The sequence below is a fragment of the Mytilus californianus genome, unplaced genomic scaffold (genome assembly GCF_021869535.1).
Source record: "Mytilus californianus isolate M0D057914Y unplaced genomic scaffold, xbMytCali1.0.p SCAF_11, whole genome shotgun sequence".
NCBI lineage: Eukaryota > Metazoa > Mollusca > Bivalvia > Mytilida > Mytilidae > Mytilus > Mytilus californianus.
The window spans coordinates 29,976,569-29,995,780 of NW_026262593.1; the positions used below are offsets into that span (position 1 = coordinate 29,976,569).

General features: G+C 29.9%; 1 protein-coding gene across 4 annotated transcripts in view; it reads right to left on the reverse strand.

Moving 5' to 3' along the window:
• Positions 1–19,212, reverse strand: part of LOC127719867 (anoctamin-7-like) — an 80,931-nt gene that overhangs the window by 13,930 nt on the left and 47,789 nt on the right. For all 4 annotated transcript variants that reach the window (XM_052226209.1, XM_052226210.1, XM_052226211.1 and 1 more), the window contains 11 exons: positions 15,547–15,683; positions 14,669–14,837; positions 12,771–12,936; positions 9,616–9,706; positions 8,642–8,808; positions 7,912–7,994; positions 7,291–7,428; positions 4,100–4,295; positions 3,348–3,459; positions 2,678–2,732; positions 565–662 (listed from right to left, as the gene is read on the reverse strand). In XM_052226209.1, the coding sequence (XP_052082169.1) occupies positions 565–662; positions 2,678–2,732; positions 3,348–3,459; positions 4,100–4,295; positions 7,291–7,428; positions 7,912–7,994; positions 8,642–8,808; positions 9,616–9,706; positions 12,771–12,936; positions 14,669–14,837; positions 15,547–15,683 (1,412 nt within the window). The remainder of the gene's footprint in view (positions 1–564; positions 663–2,677; positions 2,733–3,347; positions 3,460–4,099; positions 4,296–7,290; positions 7,429–7,911; positions 7,995–8,641; positions 8,809–9,615; positions 9,707–12,770; positions 12,937–14,668; positions 14,838–15,546; positions 15,684–19,212) is intronic.

Sequence of the window (19,212 nt, forward strand, 5' to 3'; positions counted from 1 at the left end):
AAACATGATGATTTCATCCTGCCCATTTCGTAAATAGTCAAATTTACAGCATTTTCCCAAAGAATTACACAACATATTTGTAAATATCCACCAAAGGAAGTTTTCAAAGACACATTAGTTTTAGATCCAAGATGGAAAAAGACTGAATTATCTGTAAATTTGATAAAATTTATGTTTTCAATTTACAACTAAGGGAAGTAATTTAATCAAAAGGGCCCAGGTCACGTGGTGCAAATTATATGCATAAAGTATCTAGGATTTTGCCATATGGTGAAGCAGTCTTAGCAATAAAGTACAGAAATCAAGAACAATTTAAAAAAACAACCAAAAAGCCACAACATCCAGTAGTAGTAATCATTCTATCCTTATTTTAGTTGGCGTTTTTTTTCAAATTCTTTGCTGTTCAATATTTTTTTTGACAATGACCCTCCTGGTCATCAGCCTTTTTTTTGGGGGGGGGCTTTTGTTTCAAATTTTGATGGTTTTTCCAGTATATCATTCTTCATTTTGATCACAATCATAGCTAAGGAGAGATATTACTCTCTCGAGGTATTTTTTACTTACGGCACTATTATTTCTTGTGCATTATTTATCATCTGTTTACCAATCATAATAACAGCTAATTGCTGAGCTAATTCTACTAGACAACCACCATTATTGCACTGAAATGTAATATTGAGATTAGAATTATAGTAATAGCAAATTCTTTGTTAGATTTTTTTTAGTAAGTTATCGAAGTGCATCATTTTTTTACAGAATCTATTTAAAAACCCTTCAAACCACTAGGACACAAGTTGGTGGAGAAAAATTGGTCTGTTGATGTTATTATTTAACCTATTGCTTGGTGGCAGTAGGAGTAATAACTCTTTTTAAGATTTAATGTGTTACTGGTAATGGTCCCATTCCCGATTGCCATGGTTTCTCCCTTTCTCAGCACCAGTTTGTTAGTTGATACCTTTAAGTACAGACATAGAGTTGTGACAAGGATAACTTATAGAAATGAAAACAGTAATGTTAAAAATCAATGACGATGTATTAGTTCATATCATCAAGTTTTGCTTTGCCACTAAAATTTGTCTTTCATGTAGGAATATATTTACCCCGAGACCTTTAATAAATATCAAATTTTAAACATACATGATAACTTAACTAATAAAGAGCTGCGCCATGAGCGCATGATAAGCCCTTCGCTTTTTCAAAGAATAAAGTTCCATAACTCCTCAATGTCATATCAGAAATTTATAAAAAAAAATTAAGGGAGGTTATTTTAATAGATATAAAAGAGTCACCAAAGTTTCATGAAAACTGCTCAAAGCACTTTTGAATTATTGTCTGAAAACTGGAAAATCCCCCCTTTTTTTATGAATGAAATCGAATAGCCCGGAAACGTAAAATCTAAAATTTATAAAAATCAAAAGGGAGCTTATGTCAATAGATATAAATAATTCATCAAAGTTTCACGAAAACTGTTCAAAGCATTTTTGAGTTATTGTCTGAAAACTGGAAAATCTCCCTTTTTTAATGGAAAAAAAAACCCATAACTCGGAAACGTAAAATCTAAAATCTATCAAAATCAAAAGGGAGCTCACGTCAATAGATATAAACAATTCGCCAGAGTTTTTTTCCGACATGTTGACGACAGACTGGCAGACGGACAATGGTATACCATAAAATATCCCGTAAATGGGCATATAATAAACGGGCGTATGAAAATAGCTTAAATGTTCAGCAAAGTTGTTGCAAACAACATGGGAATTTTCTTAATTTGATTTTTCATTTTGTGAATTTTTATGAGACAGATTTATTCTTTGAAACCTAACTTTTTTCAAATAAGAAGAGATCTCTTGTTACTTCCTGTGCACCAAGAATATTACTATTTCAGTACAACACATTCACTCAGAATAAAATTGAGTTGTCTCCCTTTAATAACAGTTTGAGCAGTTCTACAAATTTTTTGTCAGCTATTTTTTCATCAGATAAAAGTTAGACAACTGAAAAAACAGAATTTTTTTTACCCAAGGTGTAGATTGCCTTAGCTGTATTTGGCTCAACTTTTCAGAATTTTCTGTTTCTAATGCTCTTCAACTTCGTATTTCATTTGGCCTTCAAACTTTTTTTATCATAGTGCCACTGAGAAGTCTGATGTAGACCAAATGTGTGTTTAGCTTTCCAAATTATAAGCAAGATATCTCTGATGTTTTTACATCAACGTCATCTGGACTTCGGTGGATAGTTGTCTCATTAGCTATCATATCACATTTCCTTATCTTAATATTATTATGAGTAGTCAAATGTCAGTGTGGAGCAATTGTAAAACTTTTCAAGAGGAGTTTCAAAAGTCTGTTTACAGTCTTCTAAAAGTAACTCGTTCTGAGGTTCATTAACTTTTTTTTCCTGGGAATTCGTGTTTGCCTTTTGTGTATATACTGTAAATTCAGAAATTATTGTGTGCATTTATTATTGCGATTTTTCAAGAATGGACAAAAATGCGATTTTAATTATTGTGATTTCAAAAAAATCTGCATACAGGTCCATGTATCAGTTATCAGAATGCGAGTTCTTATTATTGCAATACTCACCCAGTCGCATTATTCGCATTAATAAAAACCTCGCAATAATTTCTGAATTTACAGTAATTAAAAAATTGTAGACTCTACCCAAGTGTTAGATTACTCACCTCTTCACTTCTCAAACCAAAAAATGAATTATAATGACCTGGATACCCAACAAATCTAAAATACAAATACAAAAAAAGGTTACTTTTAAAGTTTAGAAATCTTACAGTAAGCTGTCATTTATATGTTATTTCAAACTATGAAAGCATTGTCAATATATAATGAATTATCATTTCCACTTTTTTCCACTTTTAAAAAAAAATTAAAATGGACGTACATTGTTAATTACATGATTCTAAGGGAGGGTACTATGTAAACCCTCTACTTTTTGTTGTACAAACTTCTGTAATAAGAAAAAAAATTGTCTTTAAAATAATCAATTTATTTCATGGATTGCTATCTCATTTTGAAAGGGATTTTCCATGACACTATGCTTTTAAAATTAGTTCCAGAGATGTATCTCCTCCTTTTCTAAATGTATGCATTCATCAAGAAAATTCATTCCATACAGTATGCATTAACTTTAAGTTAACTGCATTAATGTAACAGGAAGTAATTTGATTGAATATTCCTACTTGCTGAAAAAAAGAAGCCATGCAGCCAATGGATTTTACATGGAGTTATACTAATGTATTAATTCACAAGATATACTTTGCATATTCAAGCATCAGGAATATAGAAATATAACATATAACATAGATGTATCATTAATTATACATTTAAACAACTTACCTCCCTTTGAAAAAAGCAATATAAAATATGGAAGAATAGAAATTGACAAACTGGAAAATGAACACTTTAAATGTCAATTGATCATCAAATTCTGTCTGGGTTCTGTGCATTTCTAAAATAGAGAAATAGAAGACCTGTTTGTACAAGAAAATTCTTTTTTTTCAAGAATAGAAAAAATATAAATTTGCATTCACACAGTCAAATATTCCTATCGCCCATTTAATGAAAATCTATGTACTAATACGGTATATCCCTGTTGCACTTTGGGTTCCTGTATCTCAAAACCAAATTATGAAAAAAAAATTATTATATTAAAAATAATTAATTTTTTATAATTTTTGTCTTAATAATTCTTTTGATTGTTTACTTGATCTATATTTTGCATTGTGTAATTCCATATCATTAGCATAATAAAATATTTTTATACTATAATTATTTTCATGTTTTCAAAAGTACTTCGGGAAAATATATTACATTCATGTTTTTTTATTGTAAAACACACACACCAGTATCATTTGAGTTTTTAATTTAATGTATGCTTTTCAACACTGGTAAATTGTTCAACTAAGGCCAGTCTCACAAAAAAATCATCTTGTTTTTATAAGAATTGACTCTCTTATAAAATCTATATAATTTATATCAATTATAAATAATTTAATTTTGGATGCAACAAGTCTTCTTATTGGCTGAAAATTTTTTGTCTATCAGCTATACGAAATAACACTTTTAAATAATCCGGATAAATAACCTACCCCACTGTGTCATTTTAAATGCCAACTTTTCATAGACTTTACTCAGTGACATGATGAGGATTAAGTTGACAACAGCTGATGACATGCTGGCAATTAATGATGCTTTGCCTCGTAAAGTTTTACTTTGAAACAATGGTATACTGACGAGAACTCTGTACATTATGACAGCTATTATAAATACTATAACAATGGTAATCTGAAAAACAGAAAACAAATTATTTTATAAAACACTTCTTTTTTCAGTTTTAAGGATAAGCTGTATAGATATTAGAAAACAGTATTTATTTTGACCAACAATTTGGTTTCATTATTGCACACCAGTTTGTCACCATGTGTGGCTGTTCCTTTATTTTGTCCAAATATCTACCATGACCTCAAGAATGTAGGAATCACAGAAAAAATACCTTTCATTAATCAAAATACCACATTTTCTCTTTTTATTTCTTTTCAGCAGATAACTTTGCAGAAAAAAACCTAATATACAATCTGTACATATAAATGATTGATTATTGGTTGCTTGATGTCCAGTGGCACAGTTAATTTGAACTCTGTAAGAGACAGTCAAGAACACCAATCAAGGCTAGTAGTATAACCAGTTTCTCAGTGACACTGTATATAAAGCATTCATTTATATTATACCACCTTGTTTTTACTTCAATGAAACAATTGTATATTGTACAAAATTCTTTCTAGAATATATATTGGCCACAATTAATTTCCCTATCATTTTTTTATTACCATTTTTTCACATTAAAAAAAAATTAACCTTCAAATTTGCAAATTATCTGATATGTGTAATGTGCAGTACAAGTCTCACATTATATCCAACTTTTAGGAAAATCCCTTCTGTGCAGGTCATTAAATTATCCAAAACACATCCATACTGGTATGGAAAAGTCAAGAGATGTTCTGAAAACTATAAATGTTACCTATTGCAACTGGCCTAATCACTCATTCCCACTACTGAATAGTTAAAATAATGCATCTAAACATTTATTTCAACTCTCTTCTTTCATTTCTACCCTATAAAAACTAAGAAATGAATCAGGAAGGCAGACAACAAAAATAAAGAAAAAAGACACTATAATAACAAGGAACTATATTTGTGGACAACAAAAAGCAGGGTCATTAATTGTGGTCTGGGGCCTATTAGGGGTCAAAAACTTGACCAATTCTAATAAAACTTGGCATGATTTAAGCTTAGTGTATTATGAGACAGTTTACCCAGTTTCAAAGCCATATGATATCAATTATAGAAAATGTGGCCTTTTTTATATCTGAACTTTGGGTGCTAAATTGTGATGTTGAAATAAAACAATTTCAACTATCAAATTTAGGCTTCAAAAAAAAGAAAGATACAAAAATGTGCACTTTTTAATGTCTCTATGTACTGTGGATTCATTTTTATTCGTGGTATACCAATTTTCGTGGGTTTCGTGGGTCACAGCGAACCACAAATTTAAGAATTCAACGAAGAATAATCTTGAGAAATGTGTATGGAGTCGGATGTTTATTTCCGGTTATGTTATGTAGTTCTAGTATAGTGTTGACTAGCGATAAACATTGTAACATAATACGAGTTTTTATTGAAAGAAGATACAAGTATTTTGGTTAAATCAATAATAAATATATCGAATATCAGTGATAATTTACATTTTAAAATTGATTAAAACTTTTCATGGAAAATAACTGCAAGTTCTTAATTATCGTGTCATAGTTTGGTTTACTGGTGATTAAAAAATCAATAGGATTAAGTACGGGGATATTGCCCGTAGGTAATATTGTTTATGACATGAACATTTATTTTCACACCTTTTACTTATATGACTGTTTATTATATCTGATTAGGGAAATGAGCTTTCAATCATAGAGTTTTGAATGCCTTATAAAATTCCGACAAGAATTTATAAATTGTAAAAACAAACAAATAATTATTTGTCTCTGTCCATTATTGTAATAGAAGTTTTCAATGAACACTTTAACCTAGAATGACCAAGCGAGGATTTTGACAATTCAAAACTTTTTCAATGAATTCCTTCTTTTTTCTTTGTTTTATTATTGATCAAACCAAGGAGGTTATATGATCTCCTAAATCAAAAAGAAATCCACGAATTACGTATCTGAATTTTTTTTTTGTAATCAGCAATCCACGAATTTACGTATACCACGAAACGTCTTTTTTTCTCTATCCACGAAAATTGATACCCACGAAAATAAATGAATCCACAGTATAAGATATCATCTATTTAAAGTAACAGATAGCATACTGAATGTATCAGACTTATAAAACATTGGCCAAAAGTTAATTTTATATGAGCCTGTGCCAAAAAATAGAGGTTTTCAAATGAAGCGAGGCCTTTTATGAAATGTAATATTTTCCACTTACAACAATTTTCTGAAGTTGTTAAGTTATTAAAAACCATTCTACATATTATAAATGTGATTTTCATGGAAATATAAGTTTCAAATAGCATAACACATGAGGATGAAATGTTTTCCAAAATAATGTAATTTTTAAACAAAGCCATCTGCCTGACATATTTCAAAACTTTCAAAATTCTAATTTCTGTCAAAAAAAAAAAATATCTGTAGATTTTAAATAAATTCTTTTCAATATCTGAAATAGAGTTAACTGGATACTTCAACAGACCACTTTTACTGATACGGTCTAACAATTCACTAGAAGTCGGTCATTAAAATAGTAAAGGTGATATCTGACAAAGAAATGACTTGTCAAGGGTTTGGAAAATTGCTCCTTTTCTCATTTCATACATACAATGTAACATCAACATTTCCACTCTTTTAAAGATTTTCTTATATCTTTTTTTTTAAATGTGAGCATGATGAGTTCTGATTAGTTCTATTCATGGCTGGTTATCTCCCTTCCTATTTCTAATAACTCATGAATTATGAAACTTGTTTAAGAAACACCATTATTTCTTTAATAAATGGTTTTCTTAAGATTATAATCATATTTTGGATCTCATTCAACCTATAATCTTTCCTCTAAATATTAAGTAATAGATACACCAAGATACTATTGTCAATGCAGAATGATAGTTTTCAATAATTTAGGACGGGGTCTTTCAGTGATTTGACAATATGTTATCGAAAAGCATGATAAATGCAGGGTATCCAATTTCATTGAACGACATCTTGGTGTAAGTAGAGAAAATACATATGCCTCTCACCATGATAGTTATCGCAGCAAAACCAGATATAATTCTGGGAAGTCTGGCCCGCTCAGGGAAATGTGGCTCCTTCACACCTGTGATGGGGTTCTTTTCATAAGCAGGAGCTTTGACAACATACTCTGGCCTTGGTCTTTCCTGGAAATATTAATTATATATCTAATAGTATTGAGGTCCTGAATTTCCTTTACTGCCAGTCTTCAAATACCTTTTTAGTTACTTAAAAAAACTTTAAATTCTGATCATGATTAATCAAATCATATTTTTCAAGCCACTATTTATTAAACTGATGTACAAGTGTACAGTAATATTACCAATAAAATTGACCACAAATAATTAAACCTTTTACATAGTGTTTTTCCAAAAAATGCTAAAAAAAAAAATTATCTATCATTTTTCGATTTTTCCCTCAAATTCTAATTAGTGAATGGTTCTAATGTTTAGGAAAATTACAATTTCATATTCAAAGCTTGCTGTTAATGTCTATATATCTATACGTTGAGAGAGCTTCTCTTTGTCTATAGGTTCTCTCAGCAATCCACAATAGATATATAAAGCTTTAAATTAAATACCGCCCTTTTCATATTTTTTTATTATCTAATGGGGGAGAGAAATGCTCACCTCTTCCTCTTCAAAGTCCAATACATCCCAGTGATGAGCAAGACTGGCATTCTTTCTTTTCCAATATTCTAAAAATGTCACAGCTATAAAAAAGGGTTTATATATTAACAAAAAATATATGCATTCAATCAATTTCATTCAACACTGCTTATGTATAAAATAGAAATATATACAAACCAATAGACATATTTACACTTGTATGCAAATTTGTCCACCATTACTTACAGTCACACAAGTTCCCGTAAAATTTGACATCACAATTTTAAAAATTGACGTCATAATTAAAAAGTGATTGTTGCTTGATGTCAATGTTATTCGGAGACAGATCTTAGGTCATTGGGAGACAAAATTCAGCTAAATACCAAAAGTGTAAATAAGTTTATTCTGTGAAATGCAGGTCTGTCATATTTCCTTAGTGTTTATCACTTTATAGGTCTTTTCTCTTTCAGTATTTGGTATGAGTCAATACTACTTTCTATGCATGAAGAATCAGAGATTGAATTTAAAGGGACTGTTATATCCCTGTGAAAATTTCTTTACTGGCAAAAATATGCATGAAGTCATAGTTATAAAAGTGCATAGTTTAATACCCTGCAAGAATATGTTTGCCCCTCTTTGAATTTAACATTGATCAAAGAAACATGAATGCTTTCACATATCATATCTATAAATTTAAAATGACCTCGGTGTAAATTATCAATTTTTAAGTCCACAACTAAGAGATACTTACCCCAAAATGATGTAAAGACAGCGTACAGTACAGTACCAGGATGATCAAATAAATAGGATACTTTTACATAGATACACACATCAGATAAGTACCAATATGGGCAACCTATATTTTCAGGACAAATAGGACACATCTTAAATGTTTCTGCACTGTTACAAACTTCATTTCTGTTAAAAAAAAATATCATCAAACAGTTAAGCTAACAGGATATTCATCATTTCCTGAGCACATGAGATCATCCCCCGTTTTTTATGTTGTTTGTGTTTGTAAGTCTTGTTTTTTGTTGGTGTCTCTCACCCCCTGTTTTTAAATGTAGTTTGTGTTTGTTAGTCTTTAGTTTTTTGTTGGTGTCTCTCATCCCTTGTTTTTTATGTAGTTTGTGTTTGTAAGTCTTGTTTTTTGTTGGTGTCTTTCATCCCCTGTTTTTTATGTAGTTTGTGTTTGTAAGTCTTTAGTTTTTTGTTGGTGTCTCTCATCCCCGTTTTTTTTTTTTATGTATTTTGTGTTTGTAAGTCTTTAGTTTTTTGTTGGTGTCTCTCATCCCCGTTTTTTTTATGTAGTTTGTGTTTGTAAGTCTTTTGTTTTTTGTTGGTGTCTTTCATCCCCTGTTTTTTTTATGTAGTTTGTGTTTGTAAGTCTTTAGTTTTTTGTTGGTGTCTCTCATCCCCGTTTTTTTTTATGTAGTTTGTGTTTGTAAGTCTTTTGTTTTTTGTTTTTGTCTCTTTCAAGTTTTGATTCTCACTCAGTATCATTTATCTTAGTATAGTACAGATGCATTAGAAATTTGCTTTTTGTACAGCTTTTTGAACAGTTCTGACCAGTTTCTGTTATTTTCACAAGTATACTATTAATTGTGTTCAATCAAATTTTAACATTTCATCGTTATACCAAGTGCACATTAAACCTGTCAGAGGTAGGGTTTTGATTTAACATGCGAGATAAAACATGGACATAGGATGATACAGTATACTCACGCTGGCACATTAGACGCCATTGTAAAAACACCATATAAGAACACAATTACACCAATAATTGAAGCTGGTAATAACCAAGCCGTATAAAAACCTACAATTAAAAAAATAATTATCCACAATTTACTAAATTAATCTAATTTCTGGACAACTTAAAAATCTATATAAATATATAATTTACCTAAAAGCAAAAGCACATGACACCAGAATTTAAAATCCTAGATACATCTAATGCAATAGTTAATATTTGAGATATTATTAATATAACATTGGAGTGGAAGACTATAAATATCTACTTGAAAAGGTAATATTTCAAGCTTTAAGAAGATAAGTCTTTTTACAAAGAGGTAAAATTTCCCACTTCTGAGAAGAGTATCACCCAAGATACAAGATACAAGATATTTTATTAACCAATCATTGTGCCCAAAATTTGAGCTATACAATCAAATGAATTACAAAATAAAGCACAGTAAATGATTAGAATGATTAGAGTGGTTAAAGTACATTTTAACAAAAACATGTATACACTTTTAAACAAAGTAACATAATTATAAACAATGTCATTGACAAAACATTAAGTCATTTTGGAAGCCACTGTGACCTGGAGAAAATACGTTTCTTAATCAATTTATAGACATAGGTCTATGGGAGACAACTCCATATCGACTTTTTTTCTTTCTATTTTTCAAACTAAATTGATATTTGCTAGAAGATTTTTTTAGTTCTTCAAAAAGGGAGTGCAATACTTAAGATAAGTTTAAAGTAACAAACAAATCTTCAGATGAAAGAATCCAAACAAATTTCATTTCATCAGATAACTTTGAAAAAATTTTTGAATTTAGAATTTAAATTAGACAGCTGTTGAGATCTTGTATAATTTAGAACAGGACATTTTAAAAGAAAATGTAGTTCATCTTTAACTGCATTCTTACATAGCTTATACTTTCTATCTTCAGCTTTTATACCAATTTACCTGACTCTTTCAATTTCAAGGTCATGACAGCTAGTTCTAAATCTTGTAATTATTTGCCTGTATTTTTTTTAATTTATTGTTAAATATGGTTCAAACAAAAAAATATTTTAAATTTTCTGTAAGTTATTAATTTATTGCCTGACTGTATATTGGTCTTTTTTTACTATTTTTAATATATGGTTTTGTTTAAAATTTGACTGGTTTACAAATAGATAGTTTAAATCTAGGATTTTAAATACATGTCTAATAGTAAAAAATCCTATCCAAGATTACTGGATATATTTGTTCGTAGAATGGGGATAGATTTATGGCCTCCAATAGGATAATATTTGAAGGTTCAATTTCTTTCATAAGATGAATCCAATATTTTATCATATTCATAATTACATAGAAAAATGTAGGGAGTGAACCTAGTTACCTTCTACATCATACATGCCATATTTGATGTTTTTGTGTTAACTCCAAGTGAAAATTTACAAAGCTTAGTATGAATTTTCTCTAGTACAAGATAATCAGTTTCTTTTGATATAAAGTTATCCATATGTTTTTGTTTCTTATATGGAATATAACCCCAAATTTCAGATCCAAACAACAAGATGGGTTGGATTGTAAGGTTATAGATGTGTAATAAAGTACTAGGTTTTGGGCTTTCCACTGAAAAGGTCTTCCTTAATTTGAAATAAGCTTTCGTTCCTTTATCATAAAGTTCTTTCTTTGCCTTTTGGGAACTCCCAAATGCTGAAAAATTTATTCCTAAGTATGCGTAGTTCTGTACACATTCTAAAATCTGGTGTCCTAAGGATATTTTAATATTTCTATGCTGTCCTGATTTGTTAAATACAAGAACCTTGGTCATTTTGGTGTTAACTGTCATTTTACAATCTACTGTAAATTCAAATAATTTATTAACACAATTTTGAAGTCCTTGCTCAGATGATGATAAAAGAACTGCATCATCTGCATATAATAAAATATTTAAGGGGTGTGTGTGCAATGGGGTTGGGTCACAATAACTATATTGTTCCTTGCCATAATGTGGTGCAGGGGACATAGAAATGTCGGGTGGGTGTCTGACTGTTTGTCTGTATGTCTGTTTGTTCAGTTTCTTAAGTGGTCTCCCACCTACATATCTTGTCAGATTTTCATAAAATTTATATCAAAGGTTTACTGTATATCAGCATTGTCTCAAATAAATTTGACAGTCAGCACTGATCAATTATTTCATTAGAAGTTATGCCACTAAGAAATGTAAACTATTAGAAATTGCATCTAAAAACAATAGAAACTGGCATGTCTTTATTGAATTTAGTAGAAAATTAAAATTCATGCTAATTATGATGTCATAAAAAGAAAGCTTACAGGTATATGAAAAATTCTTAAAAAAGACCTATTTTCTATCTAGTCAATAGCCATTGTTTTAATTACGATACACTATGAAAATAGCAACAATTCCCTTATTTGAAATTTTTCCTAAAAATATGTCCATATTGGGACCTAAGTCTATCTTACTCTGTTGTCCTATACCTATATCCTCCAACATACATTTATATGCAAGTGCCTTCAAAGACCTTAATCAATTTTTTCTGAAACTACCTTCATTTCCTTAATTTTTAATTGATAAATAAATTAATAAGTTATTTTCAATTTATTTGCAAACATTTCCTGAAGTAATAAATTGTTTTATTTTTAAGTCATATTGTTTATTTTGTTATCATTGGTGGTTTTACATTATTGAATTAAACGCATAAATCATCTTTGAAATCACTGTTTGAACATTCAAAAGATTTTTCATGTGAATTAGAAATAAAAGACTATTGCAGACTAATTGGGAGGTTTTCTGATATTGTGTTAGACAGACTGCCATATTTTGCCAAATCATTAAGTCATTAGTCTTGTATAAAATCAGGCATCTGCCATATAGAATATAGAAAAACTAGAGCAACAATGGACACTCTCCAACATTGTCTTGCTGATCATTTTTGATCTAAACACTAAAACTTAGTAAAAATTGTCATTAAGGAGGAATAATTCCAATATCGAGTTGACTGAATAATTCTGTCATTAGACTTATTTGTAGATCTTGCGATGCTGATCATTTTTGCTATTTAAATTTTTTATCTATGTATTGGACTTATCAAAATATCTAGCACATTTCAAAATGTCAGATTAATAATTAATACTTTACCTAACCATGCGAAATAAATTCCTACTTTTTCTCCAAAATACTCCCGTATATGGTCTAGTGGTTGGTACTTAAACCATTTCCCCCACCTTGCCCAGTATTCATATAATATTTGTCTGTCATTTAGTTCTTCATGTTTTATTGGCTGCTTTGGTTTCTCAAAAGTCCCCTGCAATTAAAATAAATCTTATAAAGTAAAAAAAGGTTTTGCCAGTGAACAAAATTTTTCAAGGAAAATCATATTTTCACAGTAGATTTACAAAAAGTAACCAATATTTTTTTGAAAATAATTTTGGAGTAATTAAACCCTTTTTTAGACTTTTCAGCCACTTGTCCTCTTCAGTTTCTTTATTATCCTTCTAATCTATATGGTAGACAAGTCACTTTTCACAATCATTTTGATATTATACATTTAGATCATTGGTAACGTAATGACGTCTCAATAACATGATGTCAGAATAACTTAAAATGAATAAACCTCAAAGTTGTTGTTATCAGTTAATTCAAAGTAATTCTCTTTTTCAAGTTGACCACAAATGGCTTAATTGTATTTAGTCTTTGCATCCACTGTGCTTACATATATCTTCTATAATTTATCCACTTTTCTTTTATAAATTTGTTAAAGAAGTTGTATTGTCCTCTTTACAATGGTCCTTCTGATTAAAATGTTCAGATATTGCTTTTTCCCTGTTATGTCTAATATTTGCTATGTGATTTGATTCTGTCGTTCAGAGATGTTTCTGTTTCTCATACATATATATATAGTGGTCACATTTTCCATGGTGTAGTCCATAAACAAGGTTTATAAGTTTACATTCACGAATGCTGTCTTTGAAATTAAATGTCTTATCACCAAGTATAATGTTTCCTTCATTTCTTTCAATATTACACACTCCATTCTTTTTTACATGTTTTGTAGTTATTGTTGTCATTTTTTAGTGATATTTTTTAGCTTCCCATGTACTATTAAATCTTCAAAGTCAAATCCTCTCTCTTCATAAGCTTAACAAGCAGTGGTTCTGGAAAAAATTCTTTCATAAAGCCAGTTTTGTAAAATATTAATTCTTTTTTTTCACAATATCATATATATCTGGTAGTAGAAGAGTACGCATAATAACAAGTGGTACAATTTCTGTTGTCTTTTTGTTATTTGATTTTCTTTGTAACAGTTCTTTACTTTTTAGGTTGTCTTTTTTTCAGTTGGTTTTCAATAAATTTTCCATTGTAGCCTTTTTTCAACAGTTGTTATTTAACCCCTTGTCTGTGTCTTTGATAGTCTTCTCCACTCTCTCAAATTCTCCTCCTTAATTTCAAGACTGAATTGTTCTTATTACCTTTTCTGGATGACATGATTTGCTGTGAACATAGATATATGCTTCATAAGTGTTTCTCGTTTCTCGTTTTTAATTTATAGATTAGACTGTTGGTTTTCCTGTTTGAATGGTTTTACACTAGTAATTTTTGGGGCCCTTTATAGCTTGCTGTTTGGTGTGAGCCAAGGCTCCGTGTTGAAGACCGTACTTTGACCTATAATGGTTTACTTTTATAAATTTTGATTGGATGGAGAGTTGTCTCATTGGCACTCATACCACATCTTCTTATATCTCTTGTTAGTTGGTTTGCAGTGAAATAATCATAGTATGAGCTGCGTCGGATAGAAATTGACCGTATGCAAATGAATATTAATACATCTGTCAACCTATTTCTGGTTGAAAAAATATTGATGGAAAGTCTGTAACTCTTCAAAAATTGAGCTGTTATGAGAAAATCTACAAAACAGACCAAAATTCATCTTTTATTTCGTATTTTAATGTTCAAAAATCAATCAAAGTCTTATACATGTACATGTATACGTGCACTTGCATAAGGTCGATTTCTAATCGACATAGCTCATATCTTACATCATGTAAAGCATAGGCAGCTTTATATATTCCCTCTTCCAGTAATCTCTCAACTCCAATCTCTGCATGTTTACGTTTACCATAAGCTGTTGTTGCCAAGATTTCCCAAACAATCCTACCTCGTTGTGTAATTGAGAAATATGTCTCTTGATTATCACTTCCTAAAAACCTGCATATAAAATTGAATTTAATAAGACAACTTATTTCAACATTTTTTATAAATAAAATGTAGATATCAATCCCTTAACAAAGTTTGTAAAGTCAAAGCATTTTGTAATGAATTATTTTTTTAAAATGACAAACAAAAATGAAACTGATCTGACACTACAGTATATGATAACAGCTTAGTAAAATGTTCAGGGTTTTTATAACAATAACAAATTTCTCCCCCAATTATCTGAGAGCCTCTCATTCATTCCTGGAATATAGTGTTATTCTCTTCATGCATTTGTTATTGCCTAGTGCATTGTGGATCTTTTTGTCTCATGTATATCTTAACAATAATATCCTGTTATCCAAATTAAGTAACCATCCTAAGAGTAATCACATGAGTGTTTTAGTTAGTATAAAGTAAAATAACAAAAATAACAAACTCCAAGGAAAATTCAAAACAGAAAGTCCTTTATCAAATGACAAAATCAAAATATCTCAAACACATCAAACGAATGGAAAAAAACTTTCATATTCCTGACTTGGTACAGGCATTAAACCTGGTTTTATACCTAGCTGAATCTCTCACTTGCATGACAGTTGCATAGAATAAGTTAGTATGCGGACCAAATGCCTATATCAATCTCGAGAAATCAATAGAATATTCACTTACTAATATACCTGGTATATAAAATTTACATATTTTTTTATGTCTCAAATAATCTTACCTATTTAATTTAGATTTTTTGAAAGCACATGTATAATAATCTAATGGTTTGTTAGGAACATCTTCAGCCATCATATTTGGTATTCTGAGCATCTTAAGAATTTTCCCTGACCAGTTATTTGAAGGGTTTGGATGTGCCTGAAATAGATAAATTACAACAGTGTAAAAATAACATAGTTAAATAATGTTTGAGTTCTATTATGGTAGTGTGTTTGCCTCAATTGGGTGAGGCTATAGTTTGGACCCCCTTCAGGGTAAAACAAAACTACGTTGATATTGTAAGTGTACCTTCATTTAAGCTTGTAGAACTTGTAGTAAATGAATATTGCACCAGTGATTTCCTTCTTCACACTAGTGTGTTTATTCCGTCGGAAATAAAACCCTCAAGAAAATGTGTCAAGAAATATTTACAATTATCTCATCCAAAAGTACACTGCTGGAAAAGTTTCACTGACACACATCTTACTATTAACAAGGTTTTGTTTTGAAGCAAATTAATGAGTAAACAATTATTTTCATGTGCAGTTTGTTGTTTGTTGCATTCTAAACAAAGTTTATGTTTGTAAAGTCTTAACATGTGAGAGTTTGTGAAGATAATTCAAATAACTGTGGTTCGTTTAAACAAAAACAAATTAAAACATTATGCTCTTCATTGTAACTCAGACTGAGGTTGGTTTATGTGTACTTTAGTAAGAATACATATTCATAATCCTGAAATAAAATGACAATGCCCTTTATTCACTCAATCAGACTGTCTGAGAGGTACATGGTTTATATGAAAACTGATAAATCTATAACTAACTGCACAGAGAACCAGCAGTGATATTAACCATTATATAAATTATAGTAATGATTTGTCACCAACAGAAGTACTTGGTTTAATGAACAATTTTAGATACAAATCATTGTGTCTGACATCCCTCAACAAGGTATGATCTTATAGCAATAGCTGTATTATGACCAATCTCCAACACCTGATAACACTGTGCAAGATGGCATACTACAGTAGAATACTTAGAACTAAGTTCAATCCCCCACATATTCATATGCCTGTCCCAAGTCAGGAACCTTGCATGTTATATCCTTATGTTTTTCGTTATTTGGAGAGTTAAGTGTTGAAGAAGATTTTCAATTGTTTCTGTTTAATCTATTCACAATTTTTGATGAATCAGGACAATTTAGAACTTGTTGTAAAGACACCTGTCTATTGTTGAGGACTGTATGCTGCGTCCTAGATGTCGTTCTTTTTTCAGTTTGCTATCATTTGCTGTTCCCCTTTTAATCCACTTCATCTCGTTTATTTCAAAAATCACTTGTACCTGATTTATTAGGAACTTACTATTTTCTAAAAATTGGTACATTTGATTACCAACAAGTATAATGGCAATAATAAGGACCTTCCCCTCTTTCACAGATAACATTTGTGTCATATTCAATTATATATAAGAATTTGTAACTTATAAATGAATATCATAGTTTATAAGAGTAATTTTGCTTATCAATAATTCTAAAAGAAACTTTAAATTTCATTTTTTTAAACTTAGGAAAAACCAGACGCTACATCCCATATTTAAGTATATAAATAAGAGGATGTGGTATGATTGCCATTCAGACAACTCTCCACCAAAGACCAAAAGACGCAGAAGGATGATTTGATTATGGAGTTAAGTTTTACTCTTTAATAACAACTGCTTCCTTAGAGATTTATTAAAGGGTAATCCTACATTTTATACCTGACAGAAGATATCATATTAAAAAACACAGACATCTAATGCTAGGTTTGCATGACAGATATATAATCTTACTTCAGATTATACCCAAAAGATATTATGTTTTACTGAAAGGAAACAGAATCATTTCTCTACCATTAGCTTACTGACAGAAATTCCCATGTAGTATTTTTTTATCTCACTAGAGGCCCACACAATAATGGATATAAAACATGAGTATAAGCTGTAAATGTTGTCTCAAGGTTTATAAAATGGTCATTACCTTTTTATGTATCAGAGCCAAGTGTTATGTAATTCAATCTACTATAATTTGAAAATGTACTTATAAACAAATATATAAGCACCTTTCTGTAATACTGCACCAAAGTTTCTGGAATATCAGATTATTTAATCTTTGTGTTAGTCCTAATCAATTTTTTGTTGCATAAACAGCAATTTGTATATTTGTATGTTACGTCATAAGTTAATCTAACTTATCTGTATAGATTGTTGATGTCTGAAAAGAAGCTACTCAAGTCAAGAAAAACAAGTCTTATAATTGACATAAATAATTTATATTGACTATAAATTTTGCAATTGCTTTCGTACATTTCACTTCTACACCACATAAAAATTTTGTAAAAGGTGAATCATGGGTGGAAAGCCTACAAATAATCATTTTTGATATTTTTGTTCAGAATGCAAAAGCTTACTTTAATTCATATCTTAACTCCTGCATGTTAAAGGAAAATATAAAACATATGGAAAGCACTATGAAAATTCTGTAAAGCGAGACAACTCTTTGATCTGCAGTGCATTTCTTTGAAACTTTCAAGTCAATTTTCTTCCATGAACAGGCAGTAAGAGAAAACCATTACCCTTTTTATAATGTGTACCAAACAGCAATTCAAATAACAAAACTAAATATTTGTGTTTGCTTACATCCACGTCAATTGGACTCTGGTGGATAGTTGTCTAATATTGGCAATCATATCACATCTCCTTATTTTATATTTATTACATAAATCGATCCCCTTTTTTCCAAATTGCATGATTGTTATATGGAATGATATTTCAAAAGCAGCAAATGCCTACCTGACACGACATTAAATGAGCACAAGTCTTGCATTTAAAGTTATTCTTATTACATAATACCAGTTTTGTTTATTATGATGCGTCTGAACAGAATTTTACCGTCTGACTGAGAGCATAAAGTTTGTGTGTAGGATGTAAACCTCCCCCACTGACTAATAATCTGAGTGCAGCTTGGCTACAATAGAGATACTATTTGTATTGAGATTGAATTAGCAGGATTTCATTAATGGTTTTTTAACACAGTAAATTGATTCCCCGACAAATAAATTGTATGCTAAAGATTTTAAAATTAAACCTATCAGTCATTTTCATGCCAACAATACCATTTTTGAAATTTTTCTAAAATGAAATAAATTTTTAGAAAGTACAAAAATCAAAATTCTAAAGTTGAAATTTTCTCCATAAATTCCATGACAATCCAGCTTTAATTTGTAATTTTTTATGGACTTCATCAAGTCTTAAAATATATTCAAAACTTTACATAAAGGACACTGGTTTTCTATTTTTGATTTTATCTTGTTGACAGATTTGGTGTTTTAATGATGTTTAACCCAAAAACTACCTTCTTACTGGTATTGCAATACAAATCATGACTGTCCTGACTCGTCTTAATACTCTTAGGTTTAAAGATGACACTCTAATCATCATTATTTTTATGGCTTGTGTAAAAAAGTTAAATTGTTAGTTTACTTATGTTATTGTATCAAAATAAGAAAATTTTCTTGCATTCTGCCAATTCTAATGAGATCTTGAGGCTAGCAATAATCTGACCCCCGATTCAAACAAGTTAGTTCCCCTTATCCAGGCATTTGCTGAACCATGGTACTTTCATCATATTTAATCATGTGGTGCAACAACATTTT